The following is a 13,104-nucleotide window of genomic DNA, read 5'->3' on the forward strand; positions in this document are numbered from 1 at the left end:
CTCAGGTTATTCAAATTATGATTGCAACCCAAATTGTTTTGGATGCTGGTGTTTTTGTAATCTGGCTGTTAAAAATGTTCTGGGAAATCAGAGAAATCGGAGGTTAGACTGGACTGAGCAGGAGGAACCTGTGTTGTTAGATAAATACACTATGAGAGAGTTAGTTTATTCTAAGGTTTAGATGTTGTGGCACATTTTCATTCTCTTTATCAATGCAAAAAAAGATTTTGCTTCCACTTTAGTGAAGATTAGTTGTTACTTAATGTATCCATGGTTTCCTTTATTTTAATTGATTAGGACTTTTTTGCGACACAATTTAAACTATTCTTTGTAGCCTCAAAAACGTACATGAGATCAAAAACACTCAAAGGTTAGCTTAGCCTAGCTTAGCACAAAGACTGGAAACAGGCGGAAACAGCTAGCCTGCTAACCTTCTGTCTGAAGGTAACAAAATCCACATAACAGCGAATCTAAAGGAAGTCAATTAACATGTTACTGTGTAGCTTGTTTGTTTTGTCCTTAAATTTGTCGTTTTGCTGGGGTTTGAGCCGGACAATTTCAATTTCTCAAGCAGTTGCCAGGCAACTAGCAAAGACTCCAGAAAGTAACTGCCCCCAGTCAAGACATAGTCTGGCACTTAACCTCCCTAAAATGAAAATGAATTTGTTATTTTGATGGATATTGTATTATGTAATTTTGTATGTAATTAGTGAGCTTTAGGGGTGATAATATGCCGATTTTATTTTCTTCAGACAGAGCTGGGCTAGCTGTTTCCCCGTTTCCAGTACCTGTGTTAAACTAAGATAACCGCTGCTGGCTTAGGGATAATTCCTTTAAGGATATTTGTTCTAAAATTGAAGAGAACTGAATATTTTCCTGAGATGCTTTATGCTATCAGATAGAAATTATTTTTTTTACATTTCTAGATTGTTGATTGTGGGTAGACACCACGGCTGAAAAGACAAAGACATGAATTACCACACACACAAACTAATCTAAATCTAAAATACATTATTGCCCACACTGTATGATGTAAAGTACATTACACACCACGAAAAACAGCCTGTTTCATATATATATATAAGGGCATCAAATCAAATCACAAAACTTCTGTGAGTGAATTCGCACCTTCCCATGACACAGCTGCTGCGATAGTTCTGAGGTGCACCACAGGTGAGCAGCCATCTTACATGTTTTACACCGCAGGGCCTGTTTGGAGTTTCCTGCAGAGAGAGACAGAGGTAATATAATGTGTGCAGAGGACACAGACACGGAGGCAGCAACTTCTGTATAACAGAAATACACATCTAGCAGGCTGCAGATCTGCAAAAGGTAGAAAGTCCTAACAAAGCAAAGAGCATGAGCAGGTTTCCCTCCGCTCAGGTAGAGAGTGTAATCAAGAGCTGTCCCAGTTTTATTAAGCTGGCACTGACACTAACAGCTTCATAATCAACTGCTCCTCTTCCAAAACAACATGGAGAGATTGGAAACCAGCAGGAGATATTTCAATTATAATCGATTTGGCACTGGATCATCTCGCTATTTCATCTTTGTTCTCAAACGCTTCAGTAATAAAAAACCTCTGAATATTAAGATGTTTCCCCCCTCATTTGTTAGGCAATAAGAAATCGTCTGTTGATGTTTGAACGTTTTTAAAGATTAAGGGGTTGATCCTAAAAAAAAAAAAAAAGATAAATAAAATAGACACATTTGTTGTAGATGGGGATGACATGGAAAAAAACATTGATAAAACAAAAACTATGGCTCAATGAAAACTTTGAAGAGGAAAATGGATTCTACTTCATCAGCCTAACAAGGAGACAGACACTGGACTGTGTTCAGGGACCGCAGAGGAGTAGGGCTTGAGCGAGGTGATGCATTACACAAATAAACTCGCAATGCATGCAGAATTTACACCACAGACACAAAAGCAGAAGAGCAACTTGGAGTCTGTAATCAATCATAGTGACAGAAAGTAGATTTCAGCAATACTAGCATCAGCTAGTAGTTCAAACAAGTGGCAAATTAGGGATGAGAGCGTTCACACGATCTGCAGCAGAGAAATCCCTGTTGTAATCGAATAGTCTTTTCACAGATATAAAAAAAGAGAGCTGCAGTGAAGACACAGTCCAATTGTAGTATCTAATTTTCCTTCCTTGGAGAAAAAATAATAATTTGGAAAAGTCATTTAGGATTTTTCTTTGAAACAAGTGACGCTATTATGTTCATGCTACCATACCTGGAGGAGTAGTTTGACATTTTGGGAAATATATTCATTATATAAGAATTTCTCATCTAACTCTCGATTTTCTCATCTAACTCTCTGCCATGAAGTGAATACAGTAAGTGCATTTCCCAAAAGGTTAAACTTTTGCTTTAAGGAGTTGTAGACTCCCAAGTCCTGATCTGCAAATAAAACACTGTCCCCATATCTATATCTAATAATGTTTAATATCTTAAGCACAATATGTGATGTTCTCCAGTTTGCACTAGATGGGATGCCATATACACAAACACCAGTCCAGGGAGTAGATCGAGGACCTTACCCACTATCATGTGCTTGCAGTGCTGGCAGTTGGTGGGCTTCCGAAAGACATGGTCCTGGAAAGAGTGGGTAATCTGAGGTCGGGGCGGCTTGATGGGCAAAGATGGGGAAAGGCTGAGCGAGGGGGAGTGGGAGGAGATGGAGGGGTTGGGACTGAGAGATGGTGAAATGGACGGTGAGCGGTCGCCGACGAGAGGAGAGCCAGGCAGCAGTGGAGGAGAAGGAGGCGGCAGGTCAGGGATGAAATCTTCAGGCAGGCGAGCATCGCTGTAAGACCTTTGGAAGAAGTTCTCCACGCTTTTGCTGCGCATGAGGGTCTTGAAGGACAGCGAGCGTTTTAGTCTCTGGAGCTGCACACACGCACACACACACATTGACAGAGACAGAGAATAAGAGGGTACACTAAGAATAAACACAAGATAAACAAGAATGTAGCGACACATTGGGAGCAATAACAAATGTCCAATATACCCTCAGGGCAGCACAGGCAATATTCTGGCATCCATAAACACTCTGTTCTGATCTGTACAACATGGGGAAAGAGGGTGGCTCATGAAAAGCAATATCACCTCATATGGAAGCAACACATTAAAAGCTAAGATACCTGCATGTTCCCTTCAGTGAGACCAAGCATGTCTTTCGCACAGTCACATTTAATAGGGCAGCTTTTGCATTTGGCCCATGGTTAAACAAGATAAGCCACCCAGGGCCTTACATCAAGAACTGCTGTGTGTAAATGGCATTTTCTTGGTAGTGGTGGCAGGGGGGCTATTGTGATGAAATGAAACAAGACAGTTTACACAGCGTTATCATCTTTCAACAGCCTATCTATAGGGTTTTTATCTGATGAAGTCTGCTCATTGGACAGAATAATTGTGCCACAGGCTTGAACTACAGGGCTGATGCATCCCTCCTCACATGCCTACAACATCCAGCAATTTTAAACTGCTTGTAGCCTCTCTCCCGTGTATTGACATAACCAGCCGTGCATGTATCTTGTAAGCTGCATTGACTAAACAGTATTCAACAATTGATGGTTGCTGCTTTTCCGAAACATAATAACCAGAATAACCAGATAACAAAACGTCACATCAGCCGCAAAAGTCTGTAAGCGCTGCAGCCTGCAGCCATCTATCATTGATTGGCTAGATAAATGCATGTTTACTGACGTTTCCCTCCGGTTCTGTGAACAGATGATGATGCTCGTTTCCCGAGGGATAGGCAGCTATTTGTTACTCTGACATGCAGTGGATGCGGGAGAGCAGTGTGAGGGCGTGGTTGTCTCGCAGGGGGAGAATGGATCAACACAGACAGACAAACAGACATAATCAGTACGCCACAGACACTCTGCATGCACACTCTCTGCCTGTCTGCGCTTGCTCTCTGCTCAGTGCCAAACATAATCACTTTACAGGGACATGCTGTTTACAGCTCCGCGTGTCTGGGAATAAGATATGAAAACAGTTTGTCTATTTGAGTCTGTGTGTGTGTTTGTGAGGCACACAGAGAAACAAAAGTCCATGTAACTGAGTGCATATGCTTCCTGTAAATCTCTATTAGACATTTCCCGTCATCAGATTACACTGATGAAGACAAGCTAAGCTAAAGTGACTAATACAATACATTATATTTTAGCGGTGGGTGCACAAAATGGTGTTATTCTATGTATACTGTCTCTAATAAAGTTGTAATTAACTTCATTCAAACAGTTGACTCATGTCTTTGACTGTCGATTTCCAGTTTTTACCTTCTGGTAGAAGATTAAAAAATATCAGAGTAGTCTAAAAAACCTACCAGCAATCATTTATACCTATGGCAAATAAAAAGTGTTGTTACCTGCTCAGACACAACCAACGCCAATACGACTCACACAAGGGTATTTATCAGACTTCACAAAGCTCCCTCTGGAGCAACAAAAGGTTTATCACATTTTTCACACCCTTTAAACAGACTTTAATGTGTAAAATATGCACACTAGCTTCTTTGAAGTTGCCCAGAAAAATGTAAATTTCAACATGTCATTTTATTGTTTGAAAAGCTTTGGGGGTGGCAGTACCTCCATCCATACGGACCAAAGACCAAAGAGTGTGGACTGGTAGCATACTGGTGGTATACTTTATTACAGAGTGGTAATAATGCTCTAAAGAGCTCATGACCCTTTATGACACTCACTTTCTAAAAAGCCATCAATTCTGCAGTTATAAATGTCAGTAAGTCATTAGTTAAGTCTCAGATATTTCTCATTCTCCAGTAAATAATCTTGATGAATTGAAGAGCCAGATTAAGTTGGGCTAAAGGAGGATACACAACCTGGCAACCCAAATGATGTTTGTGTTACTGATTTCTAAAACCTTTACAAACAATCTATTTACCAAAGAAGTAGTACAGTCTTGTGCCGAGCTCTTTCAATCAGAGCAGATGAGTGATCGCATAGCAGCTTCGGCTAGAGCCCATGTCTCAATTACAGCTAATCGAATCAACTGTCAGTGTGTGAGCCTAAAAAGCATTCCCGTTAGCTTCCATTTGAACATCAGCTGAGAGCGTCATACTTCTGAGTTGGAGCCAGTGTGATACCGCGTTCAATTTGGGTTACGTCATTTTTGTGACGTAAGAGATGAAAATGAATCAGAGTGAGCGGAAGTTAGCCACAGATTATACCCTGGTTGAGATGTATGATCTAGGCCCATATGTTTTTTTGATCCTCTGTAAGTTTAATAACAATACCTGTCAAGAGAACTGCCTTTTTGAATCTTCTTTCATGTCTCTACTAACTGCACCTCTTACAAGTACTAAGTGAAGCCTTTCATCTGCAGACCTTGCTTCTCAAAAGAAACCTTTGGGTTTAGTTCAGCTTGCTCTCGCAATAAATTATGGATATAATTCACAAATGATTCGCAATGCCATGCAAAATGCAAAACCTTGCCCAGACACGCACCTGCACAGTCAATGTTCTTCAAGCAGCAACAATCTCACGTAAAAGCCCATCATTCTCACATCTTCGATCCATATACCAACTCCAACTTGTTCTCACATGTAGCCAACATAAATGTCCAAAATCAATGCTCCATAGAGGGACAGCAGGGTTTGGGCAGACATAATTCAATAATAAAGCTTTTATTTAATCCGAATATGTGTCTCTTCCTCCCTCCATCAGAATTTAGTGAGGCCAGGGCCCACAGGGCTGAGATATATATGGGATGCTCCAGCCTGTCCAGAGGTCAAGACTGAGCAACAAAGGCACAGTCCCACTGGGAATGAGACTATAACTACAGCATGTGGCTATAATATCTTTTAGTGTGGACTGTTTTAAATGATTCACCCAGGAGAGAACACTTCAAATGAAGGTTGTCAAGTAATTCCAGCCGTTTCTTCATTTTAGGCCGTAAAGGTCAAAATAAACACTCTCTGCAGTGTGGAATCTGGTGAAAAGGTGTTGGTGGTAAGGTCTGCATCACCTAATTATTGTATATTTCTAAAAAACAACAGGCAAATCACCAGAATGGCCAGGTGTGCATGGGTGATAAAACAGACAGATTTGTGCTAATTCTTTTTTTTCTTACAAATTTCTCTTATTCTACCACTATCTGTGTTCACTCCTAAACCTTGCCGATCACCTTTGTGTAGTCAGCAGCAGAAGAGAAAAAGGGAAATAGAAAAAGGGGTGACAGGCACTGGAGCAGCTTTACACACTCCACTCCACCGTTTTAAATACAGTATCAATTCAACAAAGAGCTTTTGAATGCATTATTTTTCTGTGCAGTCTGTAATTTCCACTTTAAAATTCTCCCCTGCATTGTGCCCCACCTCTGAGGCTAGACACGCTATAATTTCTTTTCTTCCGTGGTAGACGTCACAGTGTCCGACCTCGTTCTAAGTGAGGATATTTCAGTCACAAGAATGATAACCCTGCTGTGAAAGACGCAGTTTCCTGGCTCAATCCAGTTCTAAGTCAGTGGTTTCAGAGGAAATGATCATCCTGTGGCACCTGGTACATGATACACTTATATACAGTACACCCTCACTTTGGGGCTTCAATTGTTTTTTTGCAGGTGATGTAAAACTTGAATAAGGTGGCAGGAAACAAGAATCTGGGACTAAACAGAGGTAAGAGGACAGAAACATTTACACATATCATTAAATCTCTGAGCACAGCATGCAAACAGCTGTAGTCTTTATCATACAAATACATTTTGTGAACCAGTCCAAATATTTCCTTCCTCGGGTAAAGTCATGCTCGGCAGCCTGGCAAATTCCCTCTTTGAATACAAGATAGAGATGCATAATCACAGGCTGGTTCCACCATTCTGTCCCTATCACACACACGCACACGCACACACACACACACACACACACACACACACACACACACACACACACACACACACACACACACACACACACACACACACACACACACACACACACACACACACACACACACACATCTCCTCCTCTCTCTATGACTGTTTTAAAGAAAGAGAAACTGTGTGAAATAGAGTGGATTATAACCACTTCCCTCACTGAAGTGCAATTCCTAGCCCCAACATTGTATAACCCCGCCATGCAGCTTAGCAACAATGGCAACAATCATCCACCCATTTTTTACTCACCCAATCACTGTTCACACTAAACACCCCAAGCACAACACAAGATCAGGGTCTGACAAGGGGAGGAGGATGTTATTTTGGAGTGAGCATCGGAGGCGACAAGTGAATCTCCCTAACAGATACTTTTCTTCCCCTCCTCAGCGATACACAAATAGATACACAGTTAGTTATCTTTGTCGCTACTTGTAGCCTTGTAGTGTCCAGTATTTCAACAGCTCGCACCTTTCCCTGCAGTGTCACATCAATATACATCACAGCAGAAAGAGCTTTACGTTAATCAATGAGGACCTTGGCCCACTTCAGCCTCCCTCTGCGACTTACTCCCCTGCTCGAGTCTCTCGGGATCAGTGTCATCTCCCTTCAGCTGAAGACAAAGTGAATTGATGATTAATGAAATGTGAAGTGAACTTAAAAAAAACTACAATTGATGACTACAATTAACACTGTCCTGTGTAAAAAAAAAAAAGCACCAGATTGAAATATCCCTTTTACAAAACAGCTAGACTTGGCCACAAACTGTTATGGTTTACGATTACTAGTCACTTTGCTTTGGAGCTGTGGCAAGTTCTTATTTTCACACTGTAGGCAATTGCTGTCACCTTTTATCACTCAACCAGCTGTGTGGGTGTTTAAGTGCTCATATTGAGTGAAGAAGATTTGATGAAGAATCCAAATGGGACACATGACTGAATTTTGATGTTCTTGTCACACAGTTGGCAAGCTGACAAGTGGGCCAATCAATTAAGTCCTCATATCTCTGCGCTCAGGGATCGTCCTGTGCACTCATCTAAAAAAGAGAGGTTTACCTGCCCCGACATCACAAAGCCCTCCCAAAACATCACCAGCCCTGAGAGATCAAACAGCACTCAACAAAGAATGACGCACTATTTGCTGCCGATTACTGCTCAGGCATTTTGTCTGCTTCACCAATCACATTTTTGCCAGCCTTGGCAATAGACTATGGTGCATTGTTGGGAGCCAGAGAGAAAGTCCATGCTTCCTTTCCTCTTAATCCTCTGGCAACGTCAGGGAGCATCTGTTATCAGAGCATGCTCCTTGTCATCCTTATAATTAAAAACACCATGGACACAGCTATGTGTCTGATTAGATTCCTTCAAAAATTGAACCCTGAGGCATGTTTGTTTTGTTAATTTCATTAATGGTCTTGATTAGGTGTTTAAATAGATATGGGTGGAATATTGATTTTTAATACGCTGGGACCCCATCTGTGCATACAAGAGCCAAGCTGACATTAACTACAAGATTCTCCAGCACGATTCCTTAATAGACTCATATATGGCTGCAAATTCATGACCCTTTCAGTGGCAGGGAGCTACTGTTTAGTTTAGATTACTCTGTCGTGGAAATGGTTGTGAAGTGGCTAAGCTGGCCAATGATTCATGTGAATACTAATCAGTCCTGCTTGGCCTAACTTTTCTTGGTAGCAGCTGGTGAGGAGTGGAGAACTGGAGTGGACAACACTATAACTATAACTGCAGACTTTCCTGCTTCTCACAGAGAACAAGGTGTCACCTTGTTTCAAACATGTCCACAGCGTGTGTGTGTTTGTGCGTGGGCAGCGAGATGAGGCATGAGGTGGAGACAAACAGTTGAGAGAAAGTTGTATCAAGTGTTTGGGCCTAATGAATCAAGTTTCCTAAAAGCCTTCCATTTAAAAGCCGGCATTGAGAAAGCTTTCACAGCTCCTGCACTTGAAGACTTTGTTTATACAGTCAAGTCAACAACTGAATGGACTCATAAGGACACTTTGTAAGGACATTTGAGGCTCAGGCAGGCCTACGCTGTAAAAGGGATCCAGTTCTGCATATTATGCACAAACCGCAAACATAAATAAATGTGGTCATTTATCCTTATTGCAATATAAACTTTATTGCTGCATACAGGTACAAGTTATTTGACATGTGTGTGTGAGCGCAGCAATGTGACTTTGTCCGTAATCCCCGAAAAGCAAATAGCTTCAACAATAAATCTGAAAGCATTAATTGAAACCATGCTTCTAATACACTGATTAAAATTCATATAATCATCATAAATCCCCTTTTGTGTGTGTGTGTGTGTGTGTGTGTGTGTGTGTGTAGGAAGTGAATATGAAGAGGCAGACAGAGATGGGCAGACAGAGTGACATCACAACTTACGTGTGATGTTACACTACAGTGACGCAGTCATGATGAATACAACTGTAATTGTAAAGAATTTACGTAAATATTGCATAAACCGGTAGAATTACAAGGAGGAGGAATACAAAACTGGAAAATAACAGGTAGCCTAACAATAAAATAATCTCCCTTCTTATTTAGCCAATAACCTACAATTGATGCTCTCCGTGTGTGGAGGAAGCTTCAAGGCAAAGTTAAGTGTCTTATTTCTCCACGTTACAGAGATATTCGAGTATAAACTGTCATAGGGATGGGTGCAAACTACGGAGCAAAGCTCAACGTGGGTAGGCTACTTGCCTTGGATGACATCGGTTGGATGGACATGGTGCTTGGACAGCGCTGGAGCTGAGAGTTGCTCTCCATCTCATTGTTCTCAGTCATCATCGACACCGGAATGGAAAAAGTCGTTCAAGACACAAACAAAATAAAAAATAAACTTTTAACTCCTCAAACTGTGTCCAATCGGTAGGAAATCTCCGGCTTCAGCCATACACAGCTTGGCAAAGTGAAACAGATCCACATCACAGTGATTTGTACGCGCTGCGAGGTGGACGCCTTATGGTCATTTGCTCTCCAAATGCAGGTTGATTAAGCAGTTCATAAACACACACACACGCACACATACACACACGCCAGCTGTTTATATTTCGCTCATGCCATGCAAGGACAAGCATTCAAGATTGAGGCTCGCGTATGGGTAAATGTATCGTCCCTTATAGCGCATCTGACAACTCCAATATGGCACAATACCGTCCTACGGTTTAAAATAAAGGTTCAAACAGCAAAACATTCGATGTGGATATAACATCTTGTATTAGATCAGATCCAAACAAAGCGTGTGCTCTGATAGACGCGGCTAGGTGTAAATCCAAAGCGAACTGTGCCCTTCACCGAGGCACTGACTTAAATTTAAGCGCAATCGGAGGCACGCCTTCCCGTGCGTCTGAGGCGCATGATTGGGTCAATTTTTACAACTCTGCCAGGAATCATTTAAAATTCACGAACATGGGTTTATTTTGAGCCCAAATATAGACTACCTCCCAATTCGCAAACAAAGAGCTGATTTTCTCTTGGAGGCGATGGATGTTGTTTACCTTTGTAACAAGCAGGATGTTCCCTCTTCATTTACACTTGCTCTCTCTTTTTAAATCCACATGAAAAGGAAACTGTCACTACATCATTCCAGCTAGTTACAAGGTCTATTAATGCCTGTAAGCTTTAATCAAATACTCACATGTGCCTGTCCATGTAGCTCTCTGACTGTCAGGCTAAAGGGGGGTTCAGACCACTTTAAAGCCCCCACTGACAATACATGATGCAATACCATATTAAAACAACATAAAATATGTAACTATTATGAATCAATGTCTGTTAAAAGTACTGACATGGGACGCAGAATTTTCTGCTGTCTATTTAATGAATTGTCTTCTAGCAGAAACGTGACCCATATGGGATGAGCTGCACTACTTTAGTTTGTCTTTGGAGTCTAAATAGGTTTTAACCACGCTTTTACTCTGTTATCATTAGTTCCTTGTCATTCCCCACCTGCCCTCCAAAGCACTAAATACAGAAGCAGTAGCTGCTATGTAGCTGCTGCCCTGCAGGGTCAGAGATGCATCAGGGATGGCATGATTTGTTTAAAGCAGCTAATAAGGCCGTAGGATTGGTACCTCTGCTTTCAAATGCAATCTAATCTCCTACCTGGTTTTACTGGCCTCCTGGGGTGCATTTCTATTGATTGCTCCCTTTAGAACACATCAGATGAAGCAATAAGGTTGCGGTCACAGCTACTGATTTTTGCATTAACCTGGTGAAGGAAAAACGAAGGGAAAGTTTAGGTAGTAGTACTTTTTTAAAGCAATAACTGCATCATTCACAGTGTGAAACAGAGAGGAAAGACTTCTTAATGTGATAGTTTTTTTTTTTTTCTATCTGCACGGAATTATTTCACCTAAGCATGACCTCAAAGTTTGCTCTAAGCTTTCAGAAAGTCCCTGTGCATGGGAGTGTTAGAGAAAGAGACAGAAGGAAGACAAAGGGAGAGAGCCGTGGTTATCACATTAATTGTTGTTTCACTCAGAACCAGGGCACAGCAGATAGGGTGACTGCAGAAAGGAACTGGAAAGGAAAAAAACAAAAGCCAAGTCAAAAGTTTTTCTAGTGTGTGTAGCAAGGCTTTGCTGTCAAAAAAAAAACCAAACACATTGATTTGGTGGGGAAGTGTTCAGTGAGCCGTGGTCTGATCCGTCTGTTTAAACTCAGAAAACATAGAATAGTTGAGAAACTGCTGAAGGAGGGAAACAGTCACACACACACACACACACACACACAGGCTACATTTAAATATCTCCCTCTGAGCCACCCACTTTTCATCCTCCATGTGGTCCCCCAGGTGCTGGAACACAGCTGCTAAAAATGAACATTAAAACAGGAGTGGAAACACATTGATCGCTCAGAGGTTTAGAAACAGTGGAAACAATAGGAGGATGAGAGGAACAAAATGAGTCCCATGCGGCGGAAGACAGATTCCAGCCTTGACAGCGGTAGTCATGGTGCAGGGACAGGACCAGAGCTGCTGGTCCTTCCACTGGAAGAAATTGATACTGATTGTTCATCTGCGTTTTCACCCTCAAGACATGTCTACGTAGGCACACATCATGTCACAAACACCCAAAGAGTCACATTTTTACCTACAGACACCCATCTGATAAGTGCGGGTCTCTTAGAACTTTTGCATATAAATAAGAAAGCTAGCTGTGCTTGTGAGTAAATTATTCTGAAACAAAAATCCCCCCAAAGACCTTTTAGTGATTCAAGTGAATTTTGCACTGAAAAAGACTGTTTGGATGTCTACTTGCTTTGTCATACTCAGACTGCTGAAGGCTCACATTATCTTCAGATGAACGTTGAAATATGCTTCTGCACAGATAGAGGACTATGTATTTTGTTCCTTATCACTTACATTGTAAGTGTCTTAGAATGGAACATTTTATTTTAACAAGCAAATTATTCACTGTTCATATGGGCACCGGAGTATTGTTTTAAAAAGACTAGAACAAATGTGAAAATATTTAAATCCATTCATTTAAATTCTATTCCCCCCATGCCAGTTCTTATCTTGCAAGAGACATAGAAGCACTAGTTTCATCTAAATTGCTGGAAAAGTTAAGCATGCACACTGTGTTTTTATGTTGCTTAGCCTACCTGACCTGGTCGTCAATGGCAACTTTACCCTTGTTAAATGAGAAGAAGAAAAAAGAAATTAACTGTAAACATCTACTTAAACAAGCTTTTCTTTAACAAACATTGGAAAGTGTTGTTTTAAAGACTAGCTCCATACACAGAGATTAAAAAACAAAAAAGTAGTGCTAGGATTAACCATAAAAATCTTAACTGCCTGAATTTTTTTTTTTTTATACAACAACTATTCCTTTTTATGATTTGATTATGAACGTATTCCAGTCAACAAACAGGTGTGCTACCCCACTTTACTCCTGAGAGCAAATTCAATTTGACTCATTGACTAGCTGAACCCTGCCACCAGCTGGGAGCTGAAACCAGACCAGCAGTGACGGAGGAATCCTACCAACCGGCACGTTGCTGCCATCTGCTGCTCCACAACCTTTAGCCATGAAAGGAGAGCAAGCGCAGCACAAGAGAGAAAACCAGACACGTCTTAATAATATAGGTATATATTTATTCATACGCACATATTCATTTATAATCAGTTAATTGTAAAAAAAAAAAAAAAAAAAAAAAAAAAAAAAAAAAAAAA

At 40.9% G+C, this 13,104-nt stretch overlaps 1 protein-coding gene across 3 annotated transcripts in view; it reads right to left on the reverse strand.

Moving 5' to 3' along the window:
• Positions 1-10,232, reverse strand: part of LOC116702686 (SH3 and cysteine-rich domain-containing protein 2) — a 21,466-nt gene extending 11,234 nt beyond the window's left edge. For 2 of the 3 annotated variants that reach the window (XM_032537039.1, XM_032537038.1), the window contains exons 1-3: positions 9,627-10,231; positions 2,547-2,895; positions 1,129-1,223 (exon numbers count right to left, since the gene is read on the reverse strand). In XM_032537039.1, the coding sequence (XP_032392930.1) occupies positions 1,129-1,223; positions 2,547-2,895; positions 9,627-9,713 (531 nt within the window). In that variant the 5' untranslated portion in view covers positions 9,714-10,231. Of the gene's footprint in view, positions 1-1,128; positions 1,224-2,546; positions 2,896-9,626 lie in introns of all 3 variants that reach the window. The other variant, XM_032537040.1, reaches the window with a different exon arrangement.
• Between the last annotated feature and the right edge of the window lie 2,872 nt (positions 10,233-13,104).

The sequence above is a fragment of the Etheostoma spectabile genome, chromosome 15 (assembly GCF_008692095.1).
Source record: "Etheostoma spectabile isolate EspeVRDwgs_2016 chromosome 15, UIUC_Espe_1.0, whole genome shotgun sequence".
NCBI classification, from domain to species: domain Eukaryota; kingdom Metazoa; phylum Chordata; class Actinopteri; order Perciformes; family Percidae; genus Etheostoma; species Etheostoma spectabile.